This window comes from Rutidosis leptorrhynchoides, chromosome 11 (genome assembly GCF_046630445.1).
Source record: "Rutidosis leptorrhynchoides isolate AG116_Rl617_1_P2 chromosome 11, CSIRO_AGI_Rlap_v1, whole genome shotgun sequence".
NCBI lineage: Eukaryota > Viridiplantae > Streptophyta > Magnoliopsida > Asterales > Asteraceae > Rutidosis > Rutidosis leptorrhynchoides.
Genome location: NC_092343.1, coordinates 191044301 through 191059777, shown reverse-complemented (window position 1 = coordinate 191059777; position 15477 = coordinate 191044301). Strand labels below are relative to the sequence as shown.

At 36.1% G+C, this 15477-nt stretch overlaps 2 protein-coding genes across 2 annotated transcripts; both read left to right on the top strand.

Moving 5' to 3' along the window:
* Window positions 1–613: 613 nt before the first annotated feature.
* Window positions 614–3571, top strand: LOC139875327 (uncharacterized). Its single transcript, XM_071862669.1, has 5 exons — window positions 614–653; window positions 2534–2563; window positions 2686–2782; window positions 2886–3015; window positions 3515–3571. Exons 1-5 carry the CDS (start codon window positions 614–616, stop codon window positions 3569–3571), a joined length of 354 nt encoding a protein of 117 aa, XP_071718770.1.
* LOC139877342 (uncharacterized) lies at window positions 3544–4811 on the top strand. Its single transcript, XM_071864762.1, has 4 exons — window positions 3544–3811; window positions 3901–4021; window positions 4114–4350; window positions 4447–4811. The coding sequence occupies exons 1-4, from the start codon at window positions 3753–3755 to the stop codon at window positions 4564–4566; spliced, it is 537 nt and encodes a 178-aa protein (XP_071720863.1). The 5' UTR covers window positions 3544–3752; the 3' UTR covers window positions 4567–4811.
* Window positions 4812–15477: the final 10666 nt, after the last annotated feature.

The window sequence follows — 15477 nt, the reverse complement described above, 5'->3', positions numbered from 1 at the left end:
TTGATGCCGGATACCATTCTCCTTACAATAAGCATCAAATCTACCAATGTATTCACCGCCATTATCAGTCCGAATACACTTGAGTTTCTTCCCCGTTTGCCTTTCAACTAGTGCATGAAATTCCTTAAACTTCTCAAATACTTGATCTTTTGACTTTAAGGTATAAACCCACACCTTCCTGGAATGATCATCGATGAATGTAACAAAGTAGGAACATCCACCAAGTGTCCTAGTCTTCATAGGCCCACAAACATCTGAATGAACTAGATCAAGTACGTTCTCCATTCGAAAAGGAGAATGACTCTTAAACACAACCCTGGTCTGTTTCCCTGCCAAACAGTGAGAACACTTACTCAAATTAATATCATTAACACCCGATAACACATTCTTCTTAAATAAGATAGACATCCCTTTTTCACTCATGTGGCCAAGTCTTTTATGCCACAACTCGGTAGAGTCAACACTGTCCACTGCATTAACAATGTTCTGGATAATCTTCGGACGCGTGATGTATAATCTTGAGTCTTTCTTGCCTCTTCCCACTATCATAGAACCAAGAGTTAGTTTCCAAATACCATTACCAAAACCGTTATAATAACCATCATCATCAAGAATGCCAGTTGAAATGACATTAAGTCTCATATCCGGAACATGTTTTACATTATGCAAAACCAACTCCATCCCCGTGTCAAATTTCAAACAAACATCTCCAATACCAACGATCTTTGATAACCCGACATTACCCATCCTAGCAAATCCATAGTCACCTGGAGTGTAAGATGAGAAGTGATCTCTACATGTTGCAACATGACATGTAGCACCACTATCAACAATCCAATTCGTGTCATCATGAGTAAGATTAATCATATCATAATCAATACAAACAAAGAACTCATCTGTGATAGCGTTAACTTCAACCTTATCATCATCACCACCATCACTTTTCTTTTGTTTATTTTTGTCGTATGCTTTTTTCTTCTCGTTCTTTAACTTTGGACAATACCACTTTGTGTGCCCCTTTTCATGACAATTATAACACTCAACATTAGCAAATTTACCTTTGCGTGAGCTGCTACGATGATTGCCTCTTTTACCCTGACCTCTACTATGACTTCTCCCCCGCGTTTCTGTGACCAAGATATCTGACTGTGAAGAGGAACCTTGTGACTTTCTTCTCATCTCTTCATTCAAAATACTACCCTTAGCCAATTCCATGGTGATAGTACCATTCGGTGCAGAGTTGGACAAAGATGTCCTAAAAGTCTCCCAAGAGTCCGGTAATGTACCAAGTAACCAGAGACCCTGAATCTCATCCTCAAACTTGATACCCATACCTGCAAGCTGATTTATAATACCCTGATATGCATTTAGGTGATCTGTAATAGGAGTCCCATCATGATACTTCAAAGCCATCATCTGCTTAATTAAGAACAACTTGTTATTCCCAGTCTTTCGTTCATATAACTGCTCAAGCTTTTTCCATAAGGCTTTAGCATCAGTCTCCCCAGTAATATGATTCACAACATTATCATCAACCCACTGCCGAATATACCCACATACTTGTCTATGCAAAATTTTCCATTGAGCATCAGATTTTTCCTCAGGTTTATCCTCAGTAAAAACAGGCAAATAATAATCTTTCACATCAAGAAGATCCTCCATTTTACCTTTCCAAACATGATAATTTGAACCATTTAAACTAATCATTTTACTTGTATTAGCTTCCATCTTTCACACAAGTCAAATCAAATAACCTAGCTCTGATACCAATTTGATGGGAAAATAATCACAACGGGCAATCTACAAAGCGGAAACAAACCCGTTTGACAAGCATTTCCCGACCCGTATGAACCCGTGAGGAAACTAACAAACAAGCTATATCAAAACCAACCTAAATCAGTCCCAATTTAGTACCAAATCAGCTAATAACAATAATCGAGCACACACAATACACACGAGAATTTTTACGTGGAAAACCTCTCAAAATCGAGAGTAAAAACCACGGGACTCGTAAGCCACTTAAATTCCACTATCATCAACAAAGAGAACAATACAATAGGTCTTCTCTAGATCATATAGAGGTATACAACATCATCATACTCTTGAACTACAACAATCAACAAGTATATGAACAACCTAAAAGACAAAAGAGGAATTATCTCACCCAAAAATCTGCTCTCTGTTCCAGCAGCAAGAACACGACCTACAGACCTTATTAGACGAATTCAACGGTTGAAAATGTTGGCACTGATGTCAGGAAGACACAGTCCAAAAATTGTGAAGATTCAACGGTCGGATCTCCGGGGATCGAAGGTTTTCTGGACTGCTGTAAGAAGTGACGGAAATTGGGATTTTTTCTCTCTTTTTCTTGAACTCTCTTCTCTCTTGATAATGAAAACAGCTGCAACTTGATGTTTTAAGATGCCCTCCTATGCTTGACCAAGTCAACCAAGCAATGGGCCTAATTTTGTTGGGCTTGGGCTTGTTAATACTTACTCATATTTGGAAACCCAATAACAAAACCCAACACAAGATTGGGTTTTACCGAAGGACTTTGTGTTTGGTAAGATATATCATAATTTTACAGATGATTTGCAACATATAATGTTCTAATTACTGTTACTCTCTAATCATACATGTTTATGTTAATATGACTAACCCAACCTACTCTAATCTATTGCCCAGATGTTGCTGGCCAGTTGGTGAAACTGAACAGGTATAAGGTTGATAAAGATAATATTGGTGAAAAGAAATCAACTTATTTTGAACTAGCTGATGCAAGGTATACATATACTCTTAAATCTCTGTAATTCACTATAATACATAGTTATATTTAGAGTAAATTATTTTAGTAGACTGATGCAAGTTTGTTTCTTATTTTCAAGTGGAGAGAAAGTTCGCTGTAAGTTATGGGGTGCACATGCTGAAAAGTTGGACGATTCTCTATTTTCTGAATACAAAAAGATGAACCATCTATATGCATGCTTCATAACTGTCGATACAAGGACTGGGAAGGTACAAAATATTTACAGACCATCACTTACTTTTGTTACATAATATTAGTTCAATTAAATTTATATTCATATATATGTTTAGATAAACTATTTAGGTCCTCAAATCAATAATCTCTTGTGTGGCTTTAAACTGTTCTTAAACGAACAAATTCAACCAATTGAAGATTTTAAGGAAGCGTATGTGTCATACCTTTATTACCTATCTAACTACAATTACACAAGTTATTTTATTAGTAAAACATTATAAATATCATATTTGGAATTTATAATTACATGGTTTTGTTTATATTTAGGGAGGTGATTCGTACACCACCTTATTTTAGCCATACACCACCAAAACAATTATTTGAACATTTTTACCCTTCCTTTTATTCACCACCAACTCCCTTTAACTTCTCAAAGGAAGGGTACAAATGTCCAAATAATTGTTTTGGTGGTGTATGACAAAAATGAGATGGTGTACGGATCAACTCCCTTATATTTAATGTATGTCCTTACAGAGCTTGGCAACTGCTATACGCGAAGTACAACTCAATTGGGTTACTTATTCACGATAGACATTTAACTAACAACTTATCCTTTTGTTATATGTATTATAAAAAAATTTCCTCATTACCATATGTATGCACGTTTGTTGTTTGAGGACGTGTGAGTAGTTTTGCTAAAAATGAAGGATGGTTATTATACTACTGTGGAACGTGTGATAAAAAGGTGCAAGAAACATATGATCTTGAAGAAATGATGTATGTGTATGATTGTAAAGTTTGCAGCACAACGTTTAAGGAAGCAAACCCAAAGTAATGAATTTTCATATTAATTTAACATATTATATTCTTCATATAATGTAAAGTGTCTAAATTACGTTTAAAATATGACTTAAAATTAGGATTCGTGTGACGATCTATGTTCAAGACATAACTGGAGGATGTGAAATGTCACTATTTGATGGACAACTATCAAAGATGATCCATCGAAGTGTTCAATGGCTCAACAATGCTGCAAGATTTGTGAGTTGACTGCATGTTAATTAGTATAACACATTAATAATTAACAAATGTATTTGGATAACACATTAGTATAACACTTAAATGTTCAATAGGCTTCTGATCCTTGCGATTACCCATTGGAGTTGAATAAACTTCTTAACAAGAAGTTTGCCTTCATTGTGAAACATAACTTGTATGGTGATGAGAACAAGTTATTCGGGTTTACAATCTCTAATTCAACTGATAATCCTTCCTTTTTAAACAAACTTGATGCAATACTTAAGGATAAAGAGGCAGAATATGATGCTTTTGATGACATCTTTGTGTCTAGCACTCCAGATGTGAAAAAGGTAATATATAATCCCTTTTAATATTAATCTTTCATGCATCAAGTTAATTAAATTTTCTACCCTTCTAACACTTGATGTATTAACAAAATTCGGTAGGTACCAAAATGTGAAGACTTTGGTGTTGCCTCACCCTGTTCCACAAGCATTACTCCTGGTAGTAGTGGTGTGAAGCGCCATTCTCCATTGCAATCAGCTGAAGATGAGACACCAACATGAGGGACAACTCCAGCTTTGAGTGATTTGAATATACCCAAAATGGAGAAGCTTTGAACTTCCAACCTTTGGACATCATTAAAAGATGTTTTGCTTTATGCTTCTTCCCAATAATGTCATGTCTCATCTCTATTGGTGATATATGTCTGATTCAACTTGAGGGTTGTCTTGATTTGCTTTTGGTCTTGCAAGTGTTTGCATTTAAACTTTGTTATTTTATTTTCTTTTTGCAATTTATGAATGTTGGCTTCCAATAATAAAATCAATTTTATTAAGTTTATTAATTTATTGCATTCAATTCTAGCTTTTTTTGAAACACCATTAGCATTACACCATCATTGAAAGCACATAATCAGAGCAAAACTAAGTTATACCTTTGAAGCCATGAAGTATTCTTCTACAATTATGTTTTACAAAATCAAAAATAAGATGTTTATTGAAAAAATGTTATAATCAAAAAAATCTCACAATTAAAGAAGCACATTAATTAAAAAATAAGATGTTTATTGAAAAATAAGTATTCTACCAAAGTTATTAAAAAAATCTTACAATTAAATTATAAGATGTGTAACATCTCGGAAATTTGAGTGATCGGAGTGTTGGGAGTTAAACATGTAAAGTTACGGGTACGTTGTGAGGTTATGTGCACCTTCACCATTTGTGCCATAACTATCTCGTACGAACTCAGATTGAGGCGTTTCAAAATCTCAGACGACCGTAACTCAAGCCCAGACAATTTTAAAAAAAAAAATATAGGCTGATAAATGGCCAAATGCACCACATTTGGGTACAAATGCACCGCATTTTGGGCCTGGGCAGATTTTGGGCTGTTTTATAATTAAATTTTGAAATGGGGACTTAGTTGCAATTTTGCATGGATGACTTTTTAAGACCAAAATGGATATGGAGACTCATTTTTCATCCTAATTCTTCATCTTTCACCCTCAAGTATAGAGTGAGAAAGAGTCTTGAGTGAGAGAGAGAGATCCATTTGTGAAGAAAATGGTGATTTTTGCCAAAATTGGAGCCTAATTCTTGTGTTGCAGCTGTCAAGCTAGATTTTGGCACCTAAGGTAATCCCTAATTAGTGTAATTCGTGTTTAATCTTATCTTAGTGTTGGGGTTTTGGTTGGTGATGTTGTATAAACCACATTTCCTTTAAAATTTGATGTTTTAGTGCAAGTTTGGGTGTGTAAACTCAAATATTGGGGGTTTAAGTTTAGATGATGAATTTTGTGAGTTAGTCATGATAATCTGGGTGTTAATCACCAGATAGATTGTGTATTGGTGAATTGAATGTTCATAAGAACAAGTTTGGGTGTTAGATGGTCAAAAATGGGTAGTGCACACCAAGTGTTTGATGAAATGCCCCAACAAAAATTTGATGTTGATATTAACGATTTTTGTTATTAAAATATGTCCTTCAAAAGTGTATAAACTGATCTTGATCAAATACAAGTGTTATGGTTCGTTTTGGGTTTAACTGGGTTAAGTTTGGGTGAAAGCCGTCACTATAAAAACTGCACGAGATATGATTTTGTAAATGTCATATCTTTGTAAACCGCAGCTCTGTTTGAGGCGTGTGAGCACTTTTCGAAAAGGTTTTTGAGTGTACTTTCCAAATAATAAGCTTATACTTACTGTTTTGGAAGTTAAATGGGTCAGATTTTTAGTGGAAAAGGGGCTGTCCGGTTTGGGTAAATCTGGTGAAAATTGAACAAAGTGTTATTGTTCGGGACTTTGGGCATGGTGTAAGTGTCAATATTTTAGGGTGTTGTTCGGCTTGAATTACCACATGTAGTGGTGATGGGTAGAGTCTTTTGGGTCGAGTGTAATTTAGTTAAATGGCACTTGTTTGTGTGTGGGTTGAAATTACCCCCCGTAGTGGTAATTTGGCGATGTTCTTTTAGGTGTCTAAATGTGTGGGTGTTAATGAGCAAGGTTGAAACCCTTGGTTAAGGGTATTGGTATTAGATTCTCTATTAGAGAATAAGTGTTGATGCGTTTGTATGCCCATGTGTTATATAGTTATATAGGTGTTTATTTGCTTGGATGTGATGACGGCGATCATGCTTATACTATATTGTGTTGCTAGAGATTCCAAGGTGAGTGGAATAATTATGCATGTATGTATATCATTTACTTGCTTGCAGTGGATATGGTTTAGTGTTCTCCATGTGTCACGACCCTACTTTTTCCGTTATCTTTTACCGTTTATTATTTAACATCCGTTAATTGTTATTCGTGCCACGTCATTTCTATGACATATATTATTATTTTTATAATAATATATATTAATTATTATGTGTTATGTGAATATTTGTATTCATATTTTAAGTTGTAAGTTTCTACGTGTCGTGGATTTCTATCCGGCGAATCTTTTCAGTTTTCAAACCAACGGTCAAGCTTTTGGGATTTTTAAGTCCAAAATATTTTAAATATAATATTTTGATGTCATATGATTAAGTATAGTGTTTATATATTTTATTCGTCGCGTATTTGTTATCTCTCCGAAAAATCAATCGCGTAGTAACGTTTTCGCATTTCGGGCTTCGATCGGGCGTTCGGGCCACAATCAATTATATATTAAACAAATTTAGACCATGGGGCCCACCCCCACACACCCCATTCGGCTGAACCAAAAGGGGATGGGTGTACCCCTTTTGTTTTTTCTTTTTGCTTCTCATTTTTCATTTTCATCTCATACACTACTAAACCTAATCCCATTTTTCTCTCAATTAGTTTTCTCCTTCTCCCTTTTGTACTTTGAGCCATCTCCACCTACAACCATCACCATCATCATCTCACAAAAAATGTTAATCATTTCAAGAAGCTTTCAACACAATCGATTCTACACAACGATCTCTACGCGTTCATATTACTTGATTGTTGATTAGGGTATAAACCCTAACCCTAACTTTTGATCTTTTCATTATTTTACTGATTTTGATGTTTAATATGATAGTATAGTGCTTGTATGTTGTTGGATTGTTGATTGTATGCATAGAATAACTCATTATTGCATGTTTTCTGTTTGATTGATTGTGGACAACAGCGTATTCGACCATTTCAGTGAACTTAACTGATGTTTTTGTAAAATTAAATTGTCTAGACGTGTTCCTATCATCAAGTCATTGATTTTAGACTCTGGATTCATGTAAAAACGAATGTGTTCAGGTTTGGTCCAACTTTGTGACCACTTTTGGAGTCTCTAGGGGTACTAGTGTGTTAGGATTGATGATTGGATGAACTTTCATGTTCGGGCCATCGAAATCCGAGCCACGGATCACCCGTTATGACTAAAATTTGTTTTTGATCAGATTAAAGTCTCAAGTTGAATTATGGCTGATGGTCACGACTTGGGGGTTGTTCTTAGGGTGTTCTTGAGTTCACTAATGTGTTGGGTGGTGTGGTTAGACGAGGATATATATAAGACTCGTCAAAAACCGACACTCGAGGCTCAAGTTATGATCCGGCGAATGTTTTAATTAAAACTTATGATTATAACATTTAACTTATGATATAAATAATTACTTTCATTATCATTAAATTACTTATGATATAAAAGTAATTAATTTAATTTAAGACTTATGATATATATTTTTATTATATCATTATTAATTACTTTATGATTTAATTAAACTTTTAATTAAACTTATGATGATGAATAATACTTTTATTATTAATGGAAAATACTTATGATAAGTATTAAACTTATGTTATGAGATTATTATTATAAGACTTATAATAAGGATTAAATAATTATTTAATTATTATAAGGCTTAGTTATTATTTAATTATAATTTAATTATTAAATACTTATGGTTTAATAATTATAATTATATACTTATGATATGATTAATAATTCATTATTAATTAATAATACTTATGATATGATTAAAAATTATTATTAATTAATAATACTTATGTTATGACTAATATTTAATTAATTAAATACATATGTTATGTTAATTATATTATTTAAACTTATGTTAACTTTATTAATTCAATTTAATTTAATTAAACTTAGGTTATGACATAATTATACATATATGACTTTAAATAATATTATAACATATATTATTATTATAACTTATACTTTAAAAATTAATGTTGACTATGTTTGACAAAGGTTGACTTTTGAGTTGACTTTGGGATGACTTTGACTTTCGGTTAACTTTTGTTGACTTTCTAATTAAGGAAACTTTCCTAACTTAAAAACTTTCTAAAAATAGAAACTTTCTAAATATGGAAACTTTCTAAAAATAGAAACTTTCCTAAAATAGAAACTTTTCTAAAATAGAAACTTTCCAAAAATAGAATTTTTCCAGAAATGAAAACCTGCCAAAAATAGAAACTTTCTAAAAATAGAAAGTACGTGTTATACGCTGTCCTGATCAAACCGAAGCATATTGAGTGTTGTTCTATGTCTACTTACAACAAGTACTATAGCTATCATACTAAGACTTGACCTAAGTTAGTTATTTATATCGACCTGCTTTATTTTTAGGTCGGCGTTGTGATCATTCTTGATCACTTACTTCATTTGCTGTTCGCATTTTTGTGTGGTTACTTGATTTTTTTTAAGGTGAGTTATAGTCCCGTTTTTATAATGTTTTAAAGTATTTTTGGGATGTTATTACATGCAATTTATTTACATTTAGACACAAGTGGCAATTAAATTTAAATTATGCATTATGAGTTGAACGAAAATATTTCCTACTCTGGTAACTGTAATCACTGGTTTCTACCGGTGAACGCGAATCCTATGGATAGATCTATCGGGTTTGACAACCCCATTTCGAGCTAATCGCGCTAGCATTTTATAATCGGAATGTATTAGTACTTCGTATTTATTTGAAGATACACCTGTTCAATGTATATTGTGTTTGGTAAGGGTGGAATTGGTTAAGTGGTTACCAGGTGACTCATGGATTAATGGAATAATGGTTTAATGTTTTCTAACATTTTTAAATCTTATGGTCTAAAGTTTATTCGTTTATTTAAACCTATAATTCACTCAACATTTTTGTTGACAGTTTACTCGCATGTTTTCATAGGTACTTGAGTTGTTGTGCTTCCGCTGTGATTAGAGGGTCTGCATTCATTGGGCAGATTTTGGATAAACATTTAAACTTTGCATTCTTTTTGGATATTTAAACTTGTGGGTTTTGTTGACATGTTTTGGGCAACTTTGGTTGTTTAATAAGTTGAGTTGTTTAAAACTACTTATTTTGAATAAATTTCCTTTTTGGGAAACTTTTTGGTTAAAGAATGCAATGTTGTTTAATAAATTCATATAGAGTTTCGATCAAGCTGTGGGACCAAGTGACGGAGCCATTAAGGGTACTTGACGGGCCTTCACAGGTGGTATCAGAGCTCTGGTCGTAGGGAACTAGGCGGTCATAATGTGGTCAACCCTTGGTCTTTAGGGTGCATTAGAGTCGAGTCTACAACCCGACCTTCCTTATTATAGCATTATTATGCATTTCATTTCAGTTGAGAAACAATATAAGCATTTCATTTCTCTTTTTGTATGTGGTTTGTGGTTTTACTGTTTGCAAATATCGACTTCAAGCAACAATTCCGTTCCTACTCCTGTTTCCCTATCTACCGCCTGTCGTCGTGCACGACAACCTCGCCTGAGGGACCCTGTTAACTACTACATCAATACCATCACTCATATGACTAGATCGTATACGAACGAGACACGTATTGATGCTCTTAGCGACTGTACGCGTGTCTTGCAACATACGGAGTTGATGGATGAGATTAGAGCTGATATGGACACGTTCATGAGTTTCAAGAATGGGGTCGAGGATAAGATCCGGAAGCGTAACCGAGAGGTGGACGCTAAGTTCGAGGCTCTGGAGAGTGTGGTTCGTGGTCTAAAGACAGAGTTGGAGGAGGTGAAGAATAATTTGAAGAAGTATGAGACTCCTGATGAGCCTCATATTGGGCCAACTTATCGCACCCGCTCCAAGCAGATGTGATGTGATATCATGAGTGATCATTTTATTTCATAGACTATTTATCCTTTTTATACATTCATTTTTGGGTGATGTACGGCGTTTTGTCGAGGATTTTGTTATGGAATATTTTTCATTTCTGTATGGATGGTTATTTTCTGGTGTTGTGACTATTGGCATGTTATATTATGGTAATATAGTTCATGTATGTGGATGCTATGTATGATGTATGATTTCTATCATAAGTATGTATGCATGTGGTGGCTATTTCTATAACTATCATAACAATCATGGTATTACTCATAGTGTTCGTTGACTATTCTTTTAACGGTCGATCTTTTCGTGTTCGATCTATTCCTTATTAACACTGGTATTATTCTTAGTACTAACGGTTGTGTTATTCTGTTTTGAAGATCATGCCTCCCCGCGAGTCCAACGAAGCTCGTATGCAACGCCTTATTTATGAGGGAATAGCAGCTGCTATGGCAGCTAATGTTAACGCTAATGCCAATACCAACAATCAGGTGAGATGCTTCTACAAGACTTTTATGTCCAGCCGCCCACAAGAGTTCAGTGGTACCGAAGGACCCATTGGACTTACTCGTTGGTTTGAGAAGATTGAATTTATTTTTAGGGTTAGCCGAGTCCGTGAGGAGGATAAGATTAGTTTCGCAAGTTGCAGTCTTAAAGACAGTGCATTAACTTGGTGGAACAATTTGGTGAATAGTTTGGGTAATTATGCGGCGTATGGTTTGACTTGGAACGCCTTTAAAGAGGATGATCACCCGTTATCGTCCTCGGGGTGAACTTAAATAGTTAGAAACCGAGCTTAAGAACTTAAAGATGAAGGGCACCGATATCGATGCCTACGATTAAAGGTTCTTCGAATTGACATTGTTGTGTCCTAATGCTTATGATGATGAGGACCGTAAGATTGGAGCGTATATTGATGGGTTATCTGAGCAGATCAAAACTGGGGTTGAGTCTAGTGAACCCCCGACTATTGAAGCTGCCATCTCTATGGCACACAAGCTCAATGAAAAGATTCTGAGAAGGGGAAAGAAAGCTGCGACAAATGTTAATGATGAGGTTGCTAAAAAGTCTGACGATGGCAAAAGGAAATGGGATAACTCCCGCAACCAGAACCAAAGTCAGCAAAAGAAACAGACTACTTCGGGTTCGGGAAATCGTAATCAACATGTGTGTCTGAGATGTTATAAGGCACATGATGGCTATTGTTCGGTGACTTGTAAAAGGTGTTCCAAGCACGGACACATTGCTAAAGATTGTAAAGTGAACATGCCTGATTCTGCTCCTCCTGCTGCAAGTGGTAATAGTGGTAACAATGGTGGTAAAAATGGTGGTAATGGTAATGGGAAGCCGAGAAATGGTGGTAATACGAAAGTTTGCTACGAATGTGGTAAGCCGGGGCATTTTCGTGATGCCAGCTCGAACAAGAAGACTAACGAGAACGCGCGTGGAAGAGCGTTCAACATTAATGCCAGGAATGCTGAAGATTATCCGAAACTTGTTACCGGTACGTTCTCAGTCAATGACTTTTCAGTTTATGTACTATTTGATTCAGGGGCTGATTTAAGTTTTGTGTCGAGTAAATTTAGTCCAAAAATCAAAACTCCGTTAACACCTTTAGACAGAACTTATGTTGTAGAGGTAGCTAATGGTAAAGTGCTTACTGCTAAGAATGTGTATCGTAAGTGTAACATTAATCTGGCTGGTAGAGATTTTGAGGTAGATTTAATACCAATTGAGCTAGGCAGTTTTGACGTTGTAATTGGCATGGATTGGTTGTCTGCGAATCGTGCTGAAATTGCGTGTTATGAAAAAGCTGTTCGTGTTACTAATGTGGTTGGAGAGCCGCTGATGGTTTTCGGGGATAAGAAATGCAGACAGTTGAATCTGGTTAGCTGTTTGAAAGTTTATAAATATCTTCGCAAAGGCTGTCATGCTATTCTAGCCCATGTTGTTGATTCTAATAAAGAAGAGAAGAGTATTGATGATGTTCCTATCGTTAGAGATTTTTCTGAGGTGTTTCCCGAGGATTTACCTGGCCTTCAGCCGCAATGCGTGGTAGAATTTCAAATTGATCTTGTTCCCAGTGCTGCTCCTGTAGCACGTGCTCCTTATCGACTTGCTCCTTCCGAACTTCAAGAATTGTCAAGTCAACTCCGTGAGTTGTTAGACAAGGGTTTTATTCGACCCAGTTCGTCCCCTTGGGGAGCTCCTGTTCTATTTGTTAAAAAGAAAGATGGTTCCTTCTGTTTGTCTATTGATTATCGTGAGTTAAACAAGCTTACAGTTAAGAGCCGCTACCCTCTTCCGAGAATTAATGATCTATTCGATCAACTTTAAGGTTCGTCAGTTTATTCTAAGATCGATCTTCGTTCCGGTTATCATCAACTGCGGGTTAAAAAATCGATGTTCAGAAAACCGCATTCCGTACCCATTATGGTCACTATGAATTTCTTGTTATGCCGTTCGGATTAACCAACGCACCTGCTGTGTTCATGGACCTCATGAACCGTGTGTGTAGACCCTATCTGGACAAATTTATTATCGTTTTCATCGACGATATTCTCATCTATTCTAAGAGTGATCAAGAGCACGATGAACATTTGAAGTTAGTGCTCGATTTGTTAAGAAAAGAAGAACTGTACGCTAAGTTTTCAAAGTGTGCATTCTGGTTAAAAGAAGTTCAATTACTTGGACATGTTGTTAGTAAGAAGGGAATTCAAGTTGATCCTGCTAAAATCGAGGCGATTGAAAAGTGGGAAATTTCAAAAAATCCTACTCAGATTCGTCAGTTTCTTGGATTAGCAGGTTATTATAGAAGGTTCATTCAAGATTTCTCTCGAATAGCTAAACCTCTGACTGCTTTAACGCATAAGGGGAAGAAGTATGAGTGGAAGGATGAACAAGATGATGCTTTTCAAATTCTGAAGAAGAAGTTAACTTCCGCCCCGATATTGTCACTACCTGAGGGTAATGACGATTTTGTTGTTTATTGTAATGCTTCACGTCAGGGCTTTGGTTGCGTTTTGATGCAACGAAAGAAAGTCATCACTTACGCGTCACGTCAATTAAAGATCCATGAACAGAATTATACAACCCATGATTTAGAGTTGGGAGTTGTTGTGTTTGCACTTAAGATTTGGAGACATTATTTATATGGGGTCAAAAGTACAGTGTATACTGATCACAAAAGTCTTCAACATATTCTTGATCAAAAATAGCTGAATATGAGGCAGCGAAGATGGGTTGAGACGTTGAATGATTATGATTGTGAACTTTTATATCATCCGATAAAGGCCAATGTTGTGGCCGATGCGTTAAGTCGTAAAGAGAGAACTGAACCTCGCAGGTTTAGAGCTTTGAATATGACAATTCGAACAAACCTCGCAAGGCAGATTCTTGCAGCTCAACAAGAAGCCTTGAAGGAGGAGAATTTTATGAATGAGAAAGTCCGAGGTATGGCTAAGAAGTTTGAGGTAAAAGCTGATGGTACACGGTATTTTGCGGTACGACTTTGGGTTCTAAAATTTGGTGATTTGCAACAACTTGTGTTAGATGAGGCTCATAAATCTAGGTACTTTATTCATCCTGGTTCAGGAAAGATGTATCATGACCTTAAGAAGCTTTACTGGTGGCCTAATTTGAAAACTAATGTGGCTACTTATGTGGCTAAGTGTTTAACATGTGCTAAGGTTAAAGCTGAACATCAGAGACCGTCCGGACTTCTGGTGCAACCTGAAATTCCTGAGTGGAAGTGGGAAGGGATTACGATGGACTTTATTACTAAGTTACCGAGAGTTGTGGGTGGTTATGATACCATTTGGGTAATTGTAGATCGAACCACAAAGTCAGCTCACTTTTTACTGATTAAGGAAACGGATTCGATGGAGAAACTTACTCGCTTATATTTGAAGGAAATTGTTTCAAGACATGGTGTTCCTGTATCCATTATTTTAGACCGAGACAGTCGATTCGCATCGAGGTTTTGGCAGTCCTTACAAGAAGCTTTGGGAACTAAGTTGGATATGAGCACCACTTATCATCCACAGTCAGGTGGTCAGAGTGAAAGGACCATACAAACGTTGGAAGACATGCTGCGGGCATGCGTAATTGATTTTGGTAATGGTTGGGATAGATACTTGCCACTGCCTGAATTTTCTTATAACAACAGTTATCATGCAAGTATTAAAGTCGCACTGTTTGAAGCTCTGTATGGTAGAAAGTGTAGGTCTCCCGTCTATTGGAATGAGGTTGGGGATGCTCAACTCACAGGTCCAGATATTATTCATGAGACTACCGAGAAGATCGTACAGATTAAAGAAAGATTGAGAACCGCCAGAAGTCAGCAAAAGAGCTATGCCGATAAGAGGAGGAGAGATATTGAATTTCAGGTCGGTGACCGTGTTATGTTAAAGGTATCACCATGGAAGGGTGTGGTACGATTTGGTAAAAGAGGAAAGTCGAATCCTCAATTTGTTGGACCATTTGAGATTACCGAAAGAGTTGGACCCGTGGCTTATCGTTTGAAATTGCCATGTGTCGAATTTGAAGAAATGTTTGGCTGAGGCCGATGAGACAATCCCTCTTGACGAACTTCATGTTGATAAACAACTTCATTTTATTGAGGAACCTGTCGAGATTATGGATCGAGAGGTTAAGGCCCTTAAGCAAAGTAGAATTCCTATCGTCAGAGTGAGATGGAATGCCAGACGCGGACCTGAGTTCACTTGGGAATGTGAAGATCAGATGAGGCAGAAGTACCCGCATTTGTTCCCAGATGTCGAGTCAACCCCTGCACCTGCTTAAATTTTGGGACGAAATTTCCGTAACGGGAATGTACTGTCACGACCCTACTTTTTCCGTTATCTTTTACCGTTTATTATTTAACGTTCGTTAATTGTTATTCGTGCCACGT

What these genes read in the sequence shown, in the direction of transcription:
- LOC139875327 (XM_071862669.1), top strand. Translation starts at nt 614, where the DNA reads ATGCCAGTTGAAATGACATTAAGTCTCATATCCGGAACAT. An exon ending in ACCGAAGGACTTTGTGTTTG is followed by an intron (nt 2,564 to 2,685) that starts GTAAGATATATC and finishes TCTATTGCCCAG; the next exon opens with ATGTTGCTGGCCAGTTGGTG. An exon ending in TCGATACAAGGACTGGGAAG is followed by an intron (nt 3,016 to 3,514) that starts GTACAAAATATT and finishes ATGTCCTTACAG; the next exon opens with AGCTTGGCAACTGCTATACG.
- LOC139877342 (XM_071864762.1), top strand. Translation starts at nt 3,753, where the DNA reads ATGATGTATGTGTATGATTGTAAAGTTTGCAGCACAACGTTTAAGGAA. An exon ending in TTTAAGGAAGCAAACCCAAA is followed by an intron (nt 3,812 to 3,900) that starts GTAATGAATTTT and finishes ACTTAAAATTAG; the next exon opens with GATTCGTGTGACGATCTATG. An exon ending in GCACTCCAGATGTGAAAAAG is followed by an intron (nt 4,351 to 4,446) that starts GTAATATATAAT and finishes AAAATTCGGTAG; the next exon opens with GTACCAAAATGTGAAGACTT.